This window comes from Suillus discolor (genome assembly GCF_016758755.1).
Source record: "Suillus discolor strain FC423 chromosome Unknown F5147scaffold_22, whole genome shotgun sequence".
NCBI classification, from domain to species: Eukaryota; Fungi; Basidiomycota; class Agaricomycetes; order Boletales; family Suillaceae; genus Suillus; species Suillus discolor.
In genome coordinates this window covers 384,324-400,528 of record NW_024541269.1, presented here as the reverse complement: position 1 = coordinate 400,528, position 16,205 = coordinate 384,324, and the positions used below count along the sequence as shown (strand labels likewise).

Below are 16,205 nucleotides of genomic sequence, written 5' to 3'. Positions count from 1 at the left end.
TCGTGCATCGTGCATCGTCTATTGAAGTATTAGTGTACTCAGGAGCCGACAAGAGTTCCGACCGTTCTTACGTTACACTGTTCGGTACCTAGTTGTTGCCACAGCTTGGCGAAATGGTAACAGGGCACTGCACAAAGAATGGCATAAAAAAATTTCGTACATGCTATATGTATAGTTAGGCTCAACTGTGAAACAACTCAAGTGGGCATCTAATTGGCCTCACTTTGCCTCGCAGAAGCGCAGGCTGTAAGGTTTAGCCAGCAAAGGATTTTTTCGGACTCGCATCACGTAACTTGACACCGTGATCATGATGATCTGGCTTTTTCTGTCAAGAAGCAATCATTGATTCAAGAAGCATTCAAATATTCATTTGTCAATCAGCTTGTATTGATATATACAATGGGGCGCAGCGAACTGAACTGATCAAGAACGAAATTATGTAAAACCTGTCTCGAGAGGAAAGCATGTAAAGAGTATTACTACCACTAGCTAGTGCCAGACAGATCTGTTACTAGACATCGCGACACCATTTAAAGATGTCGGACAACCTGGGTTCCACGCGCCATCCGAGTGTTGATGTCTTTCATCCACATGGTCATTGCCCCATTTCCAGTCAGCTAATGGGTGTTGGACTGCAAATAACAGGTCAATGGTCCTGTGCTGTATCTCGTGAAGTGAAGAAAGCTCACCCAGATGACAGTCGAAGGCTGCCGTGGCACTATAGCCTGGTTCCGGATGTGGCGATTCATGAAGTTCCTCCAACATGGTGTTGCGATAATGAAGGAATTTAATCATTTCTGTAGCTGCGGTGAAAATTTCAACAACGTCACGATTAGGGGCTAGTTGGCGAAATCGGGTTACCTTGAACAATCGTCCCAAGTCGAGTCAGATAGGTATCTGCGCCTGGGGATATGCCATGAAGTAATTTTTGGAGTTCTGCAAGTGCATGCGCCTCCTTTGCCCTGTACTGCCGTTGCAACATGGCCTTGTCCTGGGCTGAGCTCGCACGCTCCAAGCTTGCGGAGTGCGATTGAGAATGATGGAATGAATGCATGACCACAGACTCGGACATTTCAATGATCCGCAGATGCGTTCACTAAAGGATTAAATACTTGTCGTCCAGCGTCGGACGAGTACAAGGAGCGCACAGGGTCCCCTTGGCACGCGCAGTACGACTTGCACTTCAGAACGCCGAGACAACGTTGGATTGCTACTTGCGTGCTCACCGTGGTAATCTTGCAATAAAAAATGTAGATAATAGACTATCGAGGACATCGCTTGCGATAATTTGATGAGCTTGCACATGATGCCATATCCACTGGCACGTTTGTTCAAACCTAGATGTGCAACTTTGGTTCACCCGGGGGGACAGCATTTTACCGTGACGCGCCCCCCACAGCCATAATGACGGAAACAGCTGCTTGGACTTTGGGCAGTACTGCAAAGGTTAACCTTGATCAGGAATAAACCGACAGTGTGGCTGAGTGGAAGTAGAAATACACAATAAATTCAGCATTAGTCACGTGATTTGGCAACGTGTCTACGGTAGCAAGACTATCATAAACTTTGTGATTCAGCAACTTACTGACTACGCAGGCTTGTAGGAGTCAGCAGTAATGCGTTCTGGCGCACTTGTTGTTCTTGGATGCGCGCTGCTTGCTTTCAGCGCGTCTCCCCCAGTCGGTGTATCCTTGCGTTCCTCTTTCAGTGCTGCAGATCCATTGCTCGAAGCCCTGTAAGTTCGCACTATGTACTTGACCCTCTCGTGCAACTGATACCATCACTTACCAGAGAAACACTGGCCCTTACCTCTCCAGAGCACCTGTTCTCACTCCTTAATCATTTCCCCCTCCCACTTAAACCCGCGACGCCGGAAGAATCGCATAACGTCGTCTTAGATCTCGCAACAAATTACCTCCTGGCTCCTGAGATAGCTGCCGTGAATGTTAGGCTAGCTTTACATGCCGCAATTCCCAAACTCGCTGCACAGCACACACACGAAAGTGGAAGGGAGGGATGCGAGGATTGGGTAGATTGGTATGGAAGCATTGTATGCGACGCAGAAGAACTTAGGCGCCTCGTCGAACTTTCAGTCGCAGCCTCGGATTCCGAGTCTCGACCAAAAATGAAGCGCCTCCAAACAGATCATACTCCACCCATTCAGCCATCACTTGACGCCCCCAGATGGACAGCAATACACTACGCTGACCCTATGGCACCTGAATTCAAGCCACTACATCGCGCCTTACTCTCTTTGAGTCATGATGTGGAATACGTACTACGCTGGGTACGGCCTGTCATTGCAACAGATGGACCGTATTTGTCTGGGTTCGGTGTCGCACTGGACTTGAAGAAGATGGATTACCTCGCTGTGGATGACCGGAAGGGGGCTTCTTCCACATCTCGTGATGATTCCTCTGGGAACGAGAGTCAGGAAGGGAATGAAAATGACGTGCTAAGCTGTGTTTTCGAGGCCATGTCATACATTGATACCGCAATGGAGGAGGATGCTACCACAAATAATCCCTTGAGTAGAGAGGAGATTCAAGGTAGCTTGAATTTTATCATTGTTTTATTATTTGGTGCTCATCTCGCATGACGCAGATCTTGGCCTTAAAGCAACGTCTTTCCTTGCTCTCCTTTCCAACTCCGATTCCTTCCCTCCAGTTATCTCTTCATGCTTATTGGGAAATTCGCTCACCCCGCTGCAGTTTTTGCACACGCTGTCTGCGAATTTTCCGCGCTATGCTGCTCCACTTGCACGCAAAGTTCGCGTGCCGGACACAGTACGAGACGAAGTACAAGATAACTGGGGGAAAGCGATGATGGGCGTGAACACGGTATGGATCAATGGGCGGGTGCTAGAGGGTGAAGCTGGGATATTCGGGTGCGTTTTCTGTCTCTACCATTCTTCCCTTTATTTGTACTTTGCTTCTGCCTATCATGCTGTACTCTGAGGTCCGTTCAGTTCTGATCCAAGTCCAGGCTTTTACGCAACTTTGCGCGCGAACGCGCTCTTATTCGCTCACTCGTCGAACTTGGCTTGTCTCGGTCGCAGGCCATAGAATTTGTCGTGCACCCAGTACATTCGGGTCCTCTTGATCCATCTCCGTCGAAATTGAAAATAAAGAAAGGCACCACGCTTGGTTCAGCGAAGCGCTTTGCCCAAGAAGTTTTGCACGCAGATACAGAGAACAATGCGGAGGCAGAAGCCTTGAACGAAGGACAGAGAGGATATGATATTTCTCCAAAGTGGAATGATCTCTTGGATGGCCTCGTCGACTCTTCAGATAGATCAGAAGGGGGCGGCGTTATATTATGGCGGAACGATATCGAGGAAGACACGAAATACGCTGACTGGGGGACGGACTTGACACAGGTGGGTGTATATACGCTCAGTCGTGGATGATTCGATCGAGACATGTTAACTTGTCTTGTTTGCGTTACATGCATAGCTTCTCCGCATGCCTCCCACTCAACTTTTCAGTCCTTACTTGCGTTTGCGGGTCAACGTCATTAATGTCGTCCTCGCCCTTAACTTTTCGCAACCGCGATGCCTTTCTCTTATTGCAAACCAAGTAGATAGCATCGTCGCCCGCGGGTTTCCTGTCAGGTGGGGATTTGTTCCAGTTTCTGGTGACGGTGACGGTGCGTGAAGGGACTATTTTTATCCACAATGATGCTCATCGTCATACGCGGATAGGCCTCAAGATGGCGAGAATTATATACTATGTTGCACAGAAATTCAGTCGTCCAGAAGTGGCCTCCTTTTTCCGCTCTGTATGTCCTTCACTTTGCCCTTATTCTATGTTGCTTGATTATGCTCTTCCATAGTTATCCACTGCACACGCGCAGCAGCACTTCTCTACTCTGTCTTGGAGTATTGTCCATGCAACATTCAACACTCTTGGGGCAGCAGATAGCTTTGCAGACATAGCTAGCGGGAAGGTTCCCAGCGTTGAAGAAGCTCTTGAAAGCGCAAGGCGGTGGACGAAGAGACTTGGTATTAGCGGCAAGGATGGGGAAGGGTTTGTTAATGGAAAGTGGTATGAATTGGGGGATAATTTCTTACGAGACCTGCAGAATGAGGCGGTCGGGCAGCTGCAGTTACTACAGGAACTGGTAAGCGTTCTGATTTATTCCCTCCTGACCTAGCTGTCTAGTTGATCGCCTCATTTACTTACCCCCTTCCCTTAGGTTTACCTCCAAGAACTGACCGGTGCTTCCGTGCCGCTCATCCCAACGTTCTTTTATGACCTCCCTACAACACTCTCGAGCCGGAATCCGTACATTTTCAGCAAGGCGCCCTCTTCAGTGCATGCTCCTTCACCGAGTACTGGGAATCTCAAAATTCTCGATCTTGGCGATTTGGGTAAGCGCACAGGGTGGAGCCCGCTCACATGCGCATGGGTGACATCGGGTGAATCTTGTTACATATACTATTTAGGCGATGCTAAATCTGTATCTCGCTGTCAGATGCCGAAAGGACACCTGTAAGCATGGTTGTCATCGCCAATCTGGATTCAGCGGAGGGGCAAGCACTGGTTCAGGAGGCTGTGACGTTCGTTTCTGTGAGTAACCTGTGTCTGCGCGCTTTCGTGCTAATACGCGCATAGAGAAAGGAATCGCAATCACGCATTACATTCCTACATAATCCCTCTACCGGCTCACCTGGGGGTAATGTATCGTCCTTCTTTGCATATGTTGGGTCAACAAGCGATCTTGGAGAGCTCTCTCCGGATCTGTTACAACGAGCGCTCGACGATTTGAAAACACAAGACGCTACACAGGTATTTATCACCGAAGGGATTAAACTCCGATCGGATCCGGAAGCACACGCAGCGTTTCTAACTACCAGCCGTCTTTTCGCGCGTGAGGCAGGGTCTTCAGCCCGGAGAACAAGCCATCATTGTTAATGGCCGGGTACGTTTATCCTTGTTCTCAGTCCCACGTGGATAATAAAACTTCATGCACAGCTCATTGGTCCTTTCTCTCGCGAATCGGAGTTCGTGTCCGAAGACTTTGCGACGCTGGAGACATATGAAATGAAAAAGCGAGTTAGACGTGTCGCGCAAGCTATCGAGGAAGTTCTAGCTGACGTCACAGAACTTGATGCGTGGGTGGTCTTGATCTGCTCTGCTTTTGGGCTTTAATATTGGATTTTGCGTATACAGGCTCGCATATGCAAACCTGGTCTCAGTAGCATCCTCGATTGTTTATGCAGATCAACAGCCAGATCCAAGTGAAGTTGGATTGTTCGACAGCGCACCTCGAGCCAGGACTAGTAATTATAAACTCCTATCGGGTAGTTACACGTATGTGTTTCATCATCCGCATGCAGTTTTGCGACTTGTTGAACGAACTATCCTTTTCCAGGAAATTTGAATTTGGTGATCGAGAGAATGCACTGACACACCTTGTCCTGCTCCTTGATCCCCTGAGTGAAGGAGCGCAGAAGTGGATCGCAATCTTAGAGGTAAGCCGTCGTTGGGACTGTAGAATTGTCGAGTTGATGTGGGTGACCGTAGAAACACGAAGAGCTCTTCCCGGAGGTATACTTTGAACTGTACCTCAATCCAGCTCAACATTCCGAAGTATGCAAAATCACTTTGTACAGCCTGGTCGAACTAATCGATTTCACAGATCCCACTCAAACGATTTTACCGATATAGTGTCGAGCCTCGCGTGCAATATGACAACAAAGGGTGAGTGCGTCTCTTTTCCTGCTTGTGATATCACTGAGAGCAGTTCAGCAATGAGATTCCGGCGCAAGTAACGTTCAATGGCCTATCTGTAGACCCGATATATACTCTTAGCATGGACGTTCCCCCCTCGTGGCTCGTTCGCCCACGAGAAGCCCTTTACGACCTCGATAATATTCAGCCGAGCACACTTCCACCTGACGGCCTTCATGCTCTTTTCTCGCTCGACTACCTCGTCGTTGAAGGGCATGCAGCGGGAGACGAAGTCTAATAGCCCTCCTCGAGGCGTACAGCTCCAACTGACCACTTCATCTCCTGCTGCCAATCATACTCCGTCCGTAGTCGACGACACTCAGGTTGTCGCGAATCTTGGCTACTTGCAGTTCAAAGCTCGCCCAGGAACATTCAAACTTACTATTCGCGAGGGAGGAGGCCGTGAGGTATATGATATAGTCAGCGTGGGGAGTGAGGGTTGGAATAGTCCTTCTGTAGAAGATTCTGGAGAGGAATTGACTGTGATGAGCTTTGAGGGACTAACCCTGTACCCAAGGCTGTCACGGAAACCGGGTATGGAGAAGGCGGATGTGCTAGCAGGGTTACAGCAACACTCGGGCCAATCCCAAACCGTCGTACACGATATCTTGTCCAAGTGGGTGGTTCTCTCATTCCTTGCTGCTATTGTTGGTCCTGAGTTCACTTCAGGGTTTTATCTCTCTTCACATCAAAAAGTGAAAGCACAACCGAAGTCGCAGAGACGGGCGCCAGACAAGCGGATATCAACATATTCACAGTTGCTTCTGGGCTGCTCTATGAGGTGCGCTCCCTTTCCCCTTCTGCAACACTAGATTCATCCAACAACCCTCTCTTTTCAGCGTTTCGCTTCCATCATGATTCTCAGCGTCCTGCGCAACACAAACAGCACTGTGAAATTCTGGTTCATCGAGAACTTCCTATCGCCTTCTTTCCTGGTCAGTTGGCGTGACGTATTGCTTGCAACATGCCTCATTGTGATATTACAGGAATTCATACCACACATGGCCGAAGAATATGGCTTCCAGTATGAGCTCGTGACTTATAAATGGCCGTCTTGGCTCCGCGCCCAAAAGGAAAAGCAGCGCATTATTTGGGCATACAAGATTCTTTTCCTCGATGTTCTGTTTCCCATGGACCTAAATAAAGTCATATTTGTCGACGCGGACCAAATTGTCCGTGCGGATCTACAGGAACTGGTTGACCTCGATTTGCACGGTGCACCATATGGTTATACACCCATGGGCGATGACAACTACGAGATGGAAGGTTTCCGATTCTGGAAAACTGGATATTGGAAAGACTTCTTGGGTGATCTTCCGTATCATATAAGGTGGGTTTGTGTCTGCGTTACATGATGCTGTTTGATCTGATGCTTCCCCAGTGCCCTGTATGTTGTAGATCTCGTTCGTTTTCGCCAGGTACGTGAGTCAGTTTTGATGACAATCCCTGACTGATGGACTTTAGATGGCCGCGGGAGTAAGTCGGTTCCTAGCGCGTCCGAGGACATTGGGTGACACTTTGATTTTCAGGACATCCTTCGTGGACAATACCAGATGCTTTCAGCTGATCCAAACTCCCTCGCTAACTTGGACCAAGGTCAGTCGTGTGAGTCTCGAGAGGGCACCTGCTGATGTGAGCCAAGATTTGCCAAATAACATCCAAAGAGAAGTGCCGATAGTGAGTTCAGACCGTGTTTGAATGATATAGGTCATTAATTTCCACTAGTTCTCTCTTCACGAAGACTGGCTCTGGGTATGTAAACTTGAACTTCAGTATTCTTCCAACCATACTGATGACGTGGCTGATGCAGTGTGAAACCTGGTGTATGTCATCAAACTCATCCTAGATCTCCCCCTGAACCATCTGAACGTTATATGCAGGCAGCGCAGATCGCCTTCATCGTGCCAAAACCATTGACTTGTGCCAGAACCCCCTGACGGTCAGCCCTCTTAGACTACATTAGTCGTTCGTCTGACGCTCATTGGGTTAACAGAAAGAACCAAAATTATCACGTGCGAGGCAGATCCCTGAATGGGAAGAATACGACAACGAGATCGCGCAATTTGCGGGCCGACTGGCTGCTGAAGGCAAGATTCATTCGAGTGTTGCTACCGCTCGTTCGGATGTCCTTGCGAATGTTGGGTTGGTTCAACCAGCACACGTCAATGACGTCGAGGGTACTTCAGAGGGCGAGGACCTTCAGCATTCACATGACGAATTGTAGACAAGGATCACGGACAATTTTTGCCGATGGAACTTACTAAGTTTGCTGTAAACGCTGATCCACGCTGATCAATTGAATATGCCAGGTGTCACCTCGTGAGTTCTCCGCCGTTCAGCGTTGCGCCCGGATATGTCTTGAGCCGGCTAGGATCCAGAACCAATGCTGTGATATGATGTAGTCTCCCGGACTCGCACGCCTGTTTGGTAGTTACACTTTCGCCTTATCAGTGGGGCCTAGTCTCCCCTAGCAAGACCCTATAGAAGTAAGACTGCGATACCGGCCCGCGTTAAGCACGACAAATGATCATCACTCAGAACAATTCTGGTACAGGACATGCTTCGCCCCTAAGTCAGGGATGATCGCAACGTCATATATCATATTTACGACTCACCCTAAACTTTCTTCATTGCTGGCGAGAAATAATGAGGCAAAGCCAGGGTCGACGCTATCGCCCGTGCTCAAAGGAGATGTATGATCCGGCTCAACTGGACCTATTTTATGCATAGCGTAGATGCGATCAATCTGCGTTCCCTGTTAGGACAGGATAAAGCAAACTCTACCACAAGAGAGGACATTACACCGATAAAAGCGGGGTCAGGGAATAGATCTTTGATACTCATTGATATCTTTCGGTCTTGACTCCACACGCATCTACCGAGTAGAATGCGAAAGCGTATTTCTATGATCACCGTCAGATTCTTGGATGTGATCAGAAGGGAACTAAAGACGCAACATTATTATTAGATATGGAGCGACTCAGAACAGCATAATCTTATCCGGGATGCTGTAAGAGAGCATTCATTCCACAGAGAAAGCATCTTATCGTCAAGCGAAGGCTGATATGAGCTGATACGAGGGCGAAAGACGTTGGGCGTAAATGGGTGTTAAACTTTGTAGGGGCAGGCGCGGAAGAAATAGGTGAGGGCATCGCAGTCTTTGAGTGTGTCGCCTCCGTTCATATAATTTGATGAAATCCGAACGGTGGGGAAGTACTTACGGTATGAGCTCCACTCATATCAGCAGGTGATGCAGGCAGATTTCATAATGAAAGAAGGTAAGATTCTAGAAGCGCTTTTGGAGACGAATCTGTGCAACGAGGCGTCTAAAAAAGGTGAAAGCGGCCCCGCAGGAGAGACTTGAAAGGGGATGCCGGGTAAGGTGTGTGCATGAAAAAAATGATCACAGCTGGCAACTACACAGGCACATACGAGCGTAGCGCCGCTGCAGGAAGGTATGATAAGAGTGTGATGCAGGTACAGCTTATGATGATGTTATTGTTCTTGGGGATAAACCTCGAGTGAGCAACGTTGCGGTTGCGTCAATAGGTGCGTGAAAAGCAATTATGGGGAAGCACGGTAAGGGCGTGTGCGCAAGTGATTGTAGTCTAGGAGATCAATAACAAGAGAGTCACCGCTTCTCCAAGTCACTGTGAGTACTTGGTATAGGTTATTGTATTAAGTGAGAACTACAAACCATGGTGATAGAATCTGCTGTTCTATTTTGTTCATGGCTTCATCTTAGTGGAGACTGAGTGGAAGATCACGAAGAACGACTCGCCAACAAAAAGGAGACGAACATAAGCCACGGCGGCAGAGAGGATCTACGGTACAAGGAAGCCAACCTAATCAGGAAAAGAAGGCACAAGAACTTCAAAACTAGTGCAAACAATTTCTAAATAAGGTCTTATTCAGACTCAGATAATAGACAAGTGTGACAAACTACTAAATTTGGTAATGCGTTACATGCTGCGCGGTGTCGGAGAACAAAAAGGTCCATGTGTCATCCGAAGATCAGTCATCCCACGATATCCTCGTTTTTTATTCCTCTCACATCACTCTCAACTCAGTCGTCGTAATCGCCGTCGTCCTCAGCCTCTTCCCCGTCGCTGCGCTCGTTGTACTCGTCATTCCACTCAACACTCCATCCTTACCCAAATGCTCCTAGCACACAAACCACATCCTCCGCCCTTCATGTCGCCTAACATATCACATCGTCGTCATCCTTCGGCTCCTCCAGCAGTTGTAGTTCAAGCAACGAAAACGCCTGGCTTGCTTTTCATCTCCAAGCAGCCTTCACGACCTTCAACTCCTCGTAACCATCCACAGCAGCTCCCTCAGAGTCATCAGAAACAGCATCGGTCTCCAAAGCCGAAACAGAAACAGCTCATCCCTCATTCCCAGGGCCGTGCAACACAGCCTCCAATTTCAGAGTCATCCGATGAACCCACCAAGCCTCCTTCACAGAAAAGTAATTCAGCTGTTGTCTCGAAGCTCACCGTTCTTCCGGCCACATCATTGCCGGAGAAGACCATACGGGGTAGACCTTCTAAGGCACCTAAAGATAAGGGAACGACGAGGTAATCAATTATACCCCTTTGTATTCACTCAGCAACATTTCTGAGTACCATTATTCGTTCGCTTCTCCTTTTTAGAAGCCCTTCTTCGAATGCGCAAGCCCGACGCAGCAACATTCGTCAACCGTCACCACCGATTCTCTCGCAGGCTGAGGGTACAACATCTTCGACGCACACTTTTACCCGTCACAACAACAATCCCGCATCCAATTCTTTTGATCCCTTTGTTGTCAGTTCCGATTCTGATTCGGACAACTCGCTTCCACCCATGACTTTGACGCCCAAGAATATTTCTTCGCCAGCTCCTTCCTTGACGTCTCAGCCGGCCGGAAAACTTGCTGTTCGTCGCCGTCGCCCTTTCCCACAGCAAATCGCCACACCCACCCCTTCCACTCGGGCAGTTCCTGTCCCTAGATCTAATATTCAGGCCACTCGTCACAATCTCTCTCGTTCGGCCCCCAGCCAGTCTGCTGTACCACTCCGAACTGTACGGCGCACTTCCGCCGGCTCTGTCACAGATTTCCCGGTCTGTGATGACACCACTGATGTTGATGATAATTCACCTCTATCAACCCCCACTCGTGAGAGATCCGCTGGGACTTGGCAACAGCTTACATTCGAGGGAGGCCCCCGCACAGCACCGCTCAATGCGAGCACAGGGTTTCCGTTTGGTGGGCAGTTGAGCTGCAACACTCCATCTCCATCTCGCAAACATTTCAGAACGCCCAGTGAGGGTGTTTTTCACATGTCCTTTGACGAGGACATGGCATCGGCTTCTGATGCCTCTGAAGATCAGAAGAAGTTGTTTGGCTTCATGCCAAGGAAGCCTGGGTCAGTTGGACCGAGCATCACCCGCGCTGCTAAGGACAAAGCTGGGTTCTTCGCGAGTTCAGTGTTCCAAAACTCGCCGAGTCCCGACGAGTTGCCTCCACCCGCTTTTTGAGCGGTATTTTCATTTCTATCGCATTCATCAAGTGTAGAGGTCGGTGATTTAATTTTTGTGGTACAATCTTGGATCGTTGAACAGCGGTTAGATTTTTCGTATTGGCAAGCAGCCCCTAGACTAATATCACCTCACCACCGACATAATCTCCCTTTCCTTTCGCCGCGGAATATCCTCGAACGTATACTGAACCTAATACACCCTGATCGCGAAAAAGTCGACATACACCATGCTTCCGACGACGTGATCTTCCGTGGCGCACAGTGTCTTATACCTCTTTCACCGATATCATTATCCTTTCGAAGTCTTCCATCGGGCAATATTTTCGTTGTGGTCTTCTCTCTTGGGCTGTTGGTTTCTACGGCATTGCCTGTCTAATAGACTTGCCGCTCTGCACTTGTCTTGCTTGTCATATCATCCGGTCTATTTCGGTCATGGTCACCCGCACAGGACACATTCGCGGCTTGCCCCAGATGTATTACATCTGGGTCACCACTCAGTGGCGACATTCATACCTCGCTCGCTGGCGGTTCATTCTCTATCTATTTCTTTTCACCCCTCAATGTGTCACTACCACGGCTCCATCATTATCATGCTTTCGCAACATCGCATCGGCATTTCTTATTATCTCGGTTGCCCGACAGCACTCGGGCTTGTATAAAAGGCGGCACAAGGCGCAAACCATCCACTATAAACGACAAAAATATTATCATCAAGCCTTGTGTTGCCCGCTGCGTATTGTGTATATGACGCCACGCCACTCCCCTCCTAGCCGATCGTGCTTATTTATCTATCGGCCTCGCGTCCACACGTGGGGTCCTAGTATTTCCACCCCTGAGCGTGTTCTTGGATCTTGGGACTCCGTCTTGTGATATTCTCATCTTTTTCTTTTCATTCACGACAATTTTCTTTTCTCGGGTATTCCCTGGTCTCAGTATCGTATACTTTCCCGTCACCCGCCTGTGTTTTTAGCCTGATTTCTTGGGTGCTCGGGTTATTTATTTCGTTTCATCTCATTCTCCCATTCCCCTCTTCTCGTGGCTGCCATACTTTTTCCGATTCTAGCGGCAGCTTTTTTTTTTTCAGATAACACAAAGGTGTATCAATATCGACTCAGCCCACAAATTCTCGGACTATCACGTCGCATCATAACTCTTCATTTCTTTTCCCGAATGTGCTATAGCCACTTTACATTCTCGTAGCATCCGTGCTTCTTTATGTCTCTTACTTTCCTTCTCTGTTCATGATGCGACACGATTTTCCCAGTGTATAATCTGTCTGGGTGTGCGTTGCTTATCCCTGAGTATCCTGACTCTTGACTAAGTTCTGATTACAGTTCTATCATACGTTTTCACCGAATGGTCATTGCACAGGCGCGGATGTACATACATACTCTACTTTCTTTCCACTATCCGCACGCGCCTGTGCATCTTTGATCAGCCCGTTAAAATCGTACTTACAACTTTCACTCGTTAAACATCCTTATATCAAACCGTACACTCCTTACTGTGATCTGCAATAGACTTCATTGGCTTTTGCAATTGGGGATTGACGTAAGGCTTGAAAATATTGTGTTGCTGCAGCTCGCTGATATGCAACAAATTGCGATCAACTGAGTCATGCGAACACGCTGGAGCGCCATCATTGGTAGAACTAGTAATCGATATCAAGATCTTATTTTTTCAAGACACCTTCGTGATCATAGATCACGGCTTTCCTATTCTTGTACCACTAACGCACAGAAAATGGAACCGGGAAAGTTCCTACAGGTTGCAGTGGTAGGCGTCGGAGGCGTCGGGACCCAAGTCGTCGAACAGCTGATCGCAAACCCGATCTATGGCTTCCAGCTCGCAGCGCTCACCTCTTCCAAGCGCATGCTCCAGCCCACCAAAGACCTCTGCATCAGCCCCGTAGCATGGAAGGACGCACTTAATGCCAGCGAAACACCCGTCGACCTCTCCGCGGTGAAAAGCACGTTGCAGGAGCTCGTGAAGCAGGGCGAGAAGGCTGTGTTTATCGATAATACTTCTTCGCAAGATGTTGCGGAGATGTACCCTGCGTTGTTGAGTGCGGGGATCAATGTGGTCACCCCGAATAAGAAGGCGTTTTCGGGTGAGGCAGGGTTATATCAGGCTATTGTCCAGGCGAGCAAGAGTGGAAGGTATTTGCACGAGTCGACAGTGGGTGCTGGGCTGCCCATTATCTCGACGCTGAGAGATTTGGTAGAGACGGGGGACAAGGTGAGTCTTTACTGACTAAGGTGTGATGGATGGAAGCTGACTGCGTGCGATCAGGTCGTCAAGATCGAGGGTGTTTTCTCAGGGACCATGAGTTATATCTTCAACAACTTCTCTGCCGTGGAGGGAAGCGATGAAAGCTTTTCGTCGATAGTCAAAGGAGCCCGAGCACAGGGATACACGGTGTGTGTTTTCTTTTTTCACTTGGATTTGCGCAGTGCTCAAATGCCAGTCCTCAGGAACCTAACCCGGCAGACGATCTAAATGGCGCAGACGTCGCTCGGAAATTGACCATCCTAGCCCGTATCATTCCAGAGCTGAAGGATGAGCAAGGAAACTTCTCGCTTCTGCACGGGTACCAGTCGGTGGAGACTACCTCTTTAATTCAGGATGCCCCTGCGAGTGCTGTTTCCAACGGGGACGAGTTTATGAAGTGGCTTCCCGAACAGGACGCGCATTTTGCACAGATGCGTGAGCAGGCTGCGAATGAGGGTAATGTTCTCCGCTACGTCGGCGTCGTCGATGTAAAAAATAAAGTCGTGAAAGCCGAGTTGGCGAAGTAGGTCCACAATGGGTTCACGAATATGCCCTGTTCTGATTAACTCTCCAGATACCCAAAAACTCATCCGTTTGCAACTTCGTTAGGAGGATCGGACAATATCATCATGTTCCATACTGAACGCTACGGTAAAAGACCCCTGATTGTCCAAGGCGCTGGTGCTGGCAATGATGTCACGGCCATGGGAGTTGTGAGCGATATCCTAAAGTTGATTAGGCCGTAAGTTGAAATACGACTGACAAATGTAACACAATTATCAACAGACTTAATGCTTCTAACAATGTGGGATATAGGTGTGAGCGAAAAAAATGGGGTCAAGGGTACTGCAAGATGAACTCTTTCATAGGCTGCTCCCAACTGCAAAACGACAGGTTTGAACCCCCGCATGTTTCCAACATGGTCGGCCGCAGCTCCTTCATGATCTTCTTCAAGCCTTGCTGAATATTGTGCGTACTGCTCGCCTGTGTTGCTGCGCGAATGCGTAACGGCATGATACGCGACAGGTTCTCCATACGTTTCTTCTGTCCCTTGTTGACATCTGCCATAACCGTTTGTTGTATCTGGTTATACGGTTTACTCCCCGGTGCCGTGAGGTTGGCGAGCAGGTCGGTTGTCCCATCGAATACGATCCTGACGAGGGTAGGGTAGAAGTGGACCATGGAGCCAGGCGTGCCGCAGACTTTGGGACAGTCAGGGTTTGGGCATCCGGGTGGGTTCACGCCGTTTGCGTCTTGACACTTTCCATGGAAGTAACTCGGAAATATGGCTTTCTCCAGGCTGTTGTAGGCAGTAAGGTTGTAGGCTTGCAAGACAGGAGCGAAATACACGATGGAGTTTTCTCTACGGCTTGCAGCGGGGATGAGTTGCTCGCTGATCTGGGTCGCCTGTGCGTGTCATCATGATAAGTCTGACTGAAGAACGATGACGAATTGAGATGTACTTTCCAAATTCTGAAGGGTCGTGAGCAAGATGTTTTCATAGCGGTATAGGTATTCATTGGTGATGTCGACGATGCATTCGCCTTCGCAGGCAGTTACGGCGACCGGCGCCAGGAGTAGGGAGAGCACGGGAAGAATAAGCTGCATGTTTCAAATAAAAGAGTGTGGTGGGCTCGCTCAGCGAGATGGTGGTTGGTTGATGAATCGATGGTGGTTCGTGAAACTTACTATTAGACCCCCTTGTAAGACACGATCTCATCACGTGAGTAAAATCAATTCCAAAAAAGTACCAAATGACAAAGAAGCGCACATGGAAAGTACGCTTCGAGTCGGTGATATAATATCGTACGGAGAAGACTGTTAGACATGTCTACGATGAGACGATGAGTGAAATGGGACGCAGACGAAAGGTGTTGTATATCAAAGACTAAGCATGCAATCATTTTCAAGCTGATGAACTTAGCATTCAACTAGATATTGTGCCGTGAACGACAGCATCAATGCCAAGGCAGAAACTTGACTTACTATAAGAACGTTTCAGCTCGTCGAGATCGAGCATACTGTCATAAACGCCACAATATTTCTCACTGCAATCCTGTTACAGCAAAAGGTGAGTTATGAGGTTGAATCCTGCATGCATGAAGCAAACTCACAGTTTTCCATGTGCACGCATCAGAGCAGCACTCAAAGTCTGCATCACAATACTTGCCAACGGCAAGACAAGTATTGTCGGGACTAGCTAGGGTTGTACTGATAGACATAGATGCTATCAAAGCAGCTACGGCGGCGAGCGAGAATAGACGCATGAATTATACGAGAAGTAAAAATTTGCAAATTATTTTAGCCGCTCCGAGTGCTGCCAAATATACTTAAGGACAGCCGAAGACCGTGTTAGGTGCTTATATACTGAACCTGCCGTAGGACTTAATCGCTTGCAACAGAAGTGGTGCGATATTAGTTCGGTAACCGGTGAATTTAACAACTTGAAGGATTATGTATAGTAGCTGTGTTTCAATTTCTAATATCAAAACTCAGTACTCAGTGCTCCGAGAGCCTGATCAGTAAAATACCACATTTCTTATTTTACTTGGAAGCTCCTGGAAAATTGTAAGCTGGACCTGCATAGAGGCCAATTGGAGACCCTGACGCGATCTCGTCACGTGAGAAAAATCAATTTGATAACAAAGTCCCCGTAAACTATCATAGGAAGGACCTT

At 48.3% G+C, this 16,205-nt stretch overlaps 6 protein-coding genes across 6 annotated transcripts; 3 read left to right on the top strand and 3 right to left on the bottom strand.

Moving 5' to 3' along the window:
- Positions 1-351: 351 nt before the first annotated feature.
- Positions 352-1,463, bottom strand: F5147DRAFT_690946 (uncharacterized protein). Its single transcript, XM_041437109.1, has 3 exons — positions 862-1,463; positions 690-803; positions 352-632 (listed from the first exon to the last, which is right to left on the bottom strand). The coding sequence occupies exons 1-3, from the start codon at positions 1,070-1,072 to the stop codon at positions 490-492; spliced, it is 468 nt and encodes a 155-aa protein (XP_041293811.1). The 5' UTR covers positions 1,073-1,463; the 3' UTR covers positions 352-489.
- Positions 1,464-1,616: 153 nt separating this feature from the next.
- Positions 1,617-7,959, top strand: F5147DRAFT_772790 (glycosyltransferase family 24 protein; the record flags this gene model as incomplete). Its single annotated transcript, XM_041441378.1, has 29 exons — positions 1,617-1,735; positions 1,792-2,549; positions 2,605-2,887; positions 2,986-3,379; positions 3,456-3,648; positions 3,704-3,780; positions 3,835-4,122; positions 4,198-4,420; positions 4,477-4,571; positions 4,617-4,790; positions 4,882-4,923; positions 4,977-5,116; positions 5,175-5,315; positions 5,377-5,476; positions 5,529-5,594; positions 5,644-5,705; positions 5,754-5,940; positions 5,996-6,351; positions 6,405-6,516; positions 6,575-6,670; positions 6,722-7,065; positions 7,117-7,153; positions 7,200-7,211; positions 7,265-7,331; positions 7,378-7,412; positions 7,461-7,487; positions 7,546-7,558; positions 7,616-7,674; positions 7,729-7,959. The coding sequence occupies 29 exons, from the start codon at positions 1,617-1,619 to the stop codon at positions 7,957-7,959; spliced, it is 4,731 nt and encodes a 1,576-aa protein (XP_041293810.1).
- Positions 7,960-9,893: 1,934 nt separating this feature from the next.
- On the top strand, positions 9,894-11,472 carry F5147DRAFT_797429 (uncharacterized protein; the record flags this gene model as incomplete). Its single annotated transcript, XM_041443199.1, has 2 exons — positions 9,894-10,206; positions 10,348-11,472. 2 exons carry the CDS (start codon positions 9,894-9,896, stop codon positions 11,253-11,255), a joined length of 1,221 nt encoding a protein of 406 aa, XP_041293809.1. The 3' UTR covers positions 11,256-11,472.
- Positions 11,473-12,501: 1,029 nt separating this feature from the next.
- Positions 12,502-14,320, top strand: F5147DRAFT_142019 (homoserine dehydrogenase-domain-containing protein). The gene is made up of 4 exons (XM_041428244.1): positions 12,502-13,495; positions 13,550-13,675; positions 13,732-14,051; positions 14,103-14,320. Exons 1-4 carry the CDS (start codon positions 12,875-12,877, stop codon positions 14,272-14,274), a joined length of 1,239 nt encoding a protein of 412 aa, XP_041293808.1. The 5' UTR covers positions 12,502-12,874; the 3' UTR covers positions 14,275-14,320.
- On the bottom strand, positions 14,242-15,234 carry F5147DRAFT_142025 (uncharacterized protein). Its single transcript, XM_041428245.1, has 2 exons — positions 15,001-15,234; positions 14,242-14,937 (listed from the first exon to the last, which is right to left on the bottom strand). The coding sequence occupies exons 1-2, from the start codon at positions 15,134-15,136 to the stop codon at positions 14,366-14,368; spliced, it is 708 nt and encodes a 235-aa protein (XP_041293807.1). The 5' UTR covers positions 15,137-15,234; the 3' UTR covers positions 14,242-14,365.
- Positions 15,235-15,238: 4 nt separating this feature from the next.
- On the bottom strand, positions 15,239-15,921 carry F5147DRAFT_690934 (uncharacterized protein). Its single transcript, XM_041437108.1, has 3 exons — positions 15,643-15,921; positions 15,515-15,584; positions 15,239-15,459 (listed from the first exon to the last, which is right to left on the bottom strand). The coding sequence occupies exons 1-3, from the start codon at positions 15,793-15,795 to the stop codon at positions 15,449-15,451; spliced, it is 234 nt and encodes a 77-aa protein (XP_041293806.1). The 5' UTR covers positions 15,796-15,921; the 3' UTR covers positions 15,239-15,448.
- Between the last annotated feature and the right edge of the window lie 284 nt (positions 15,922-16,205).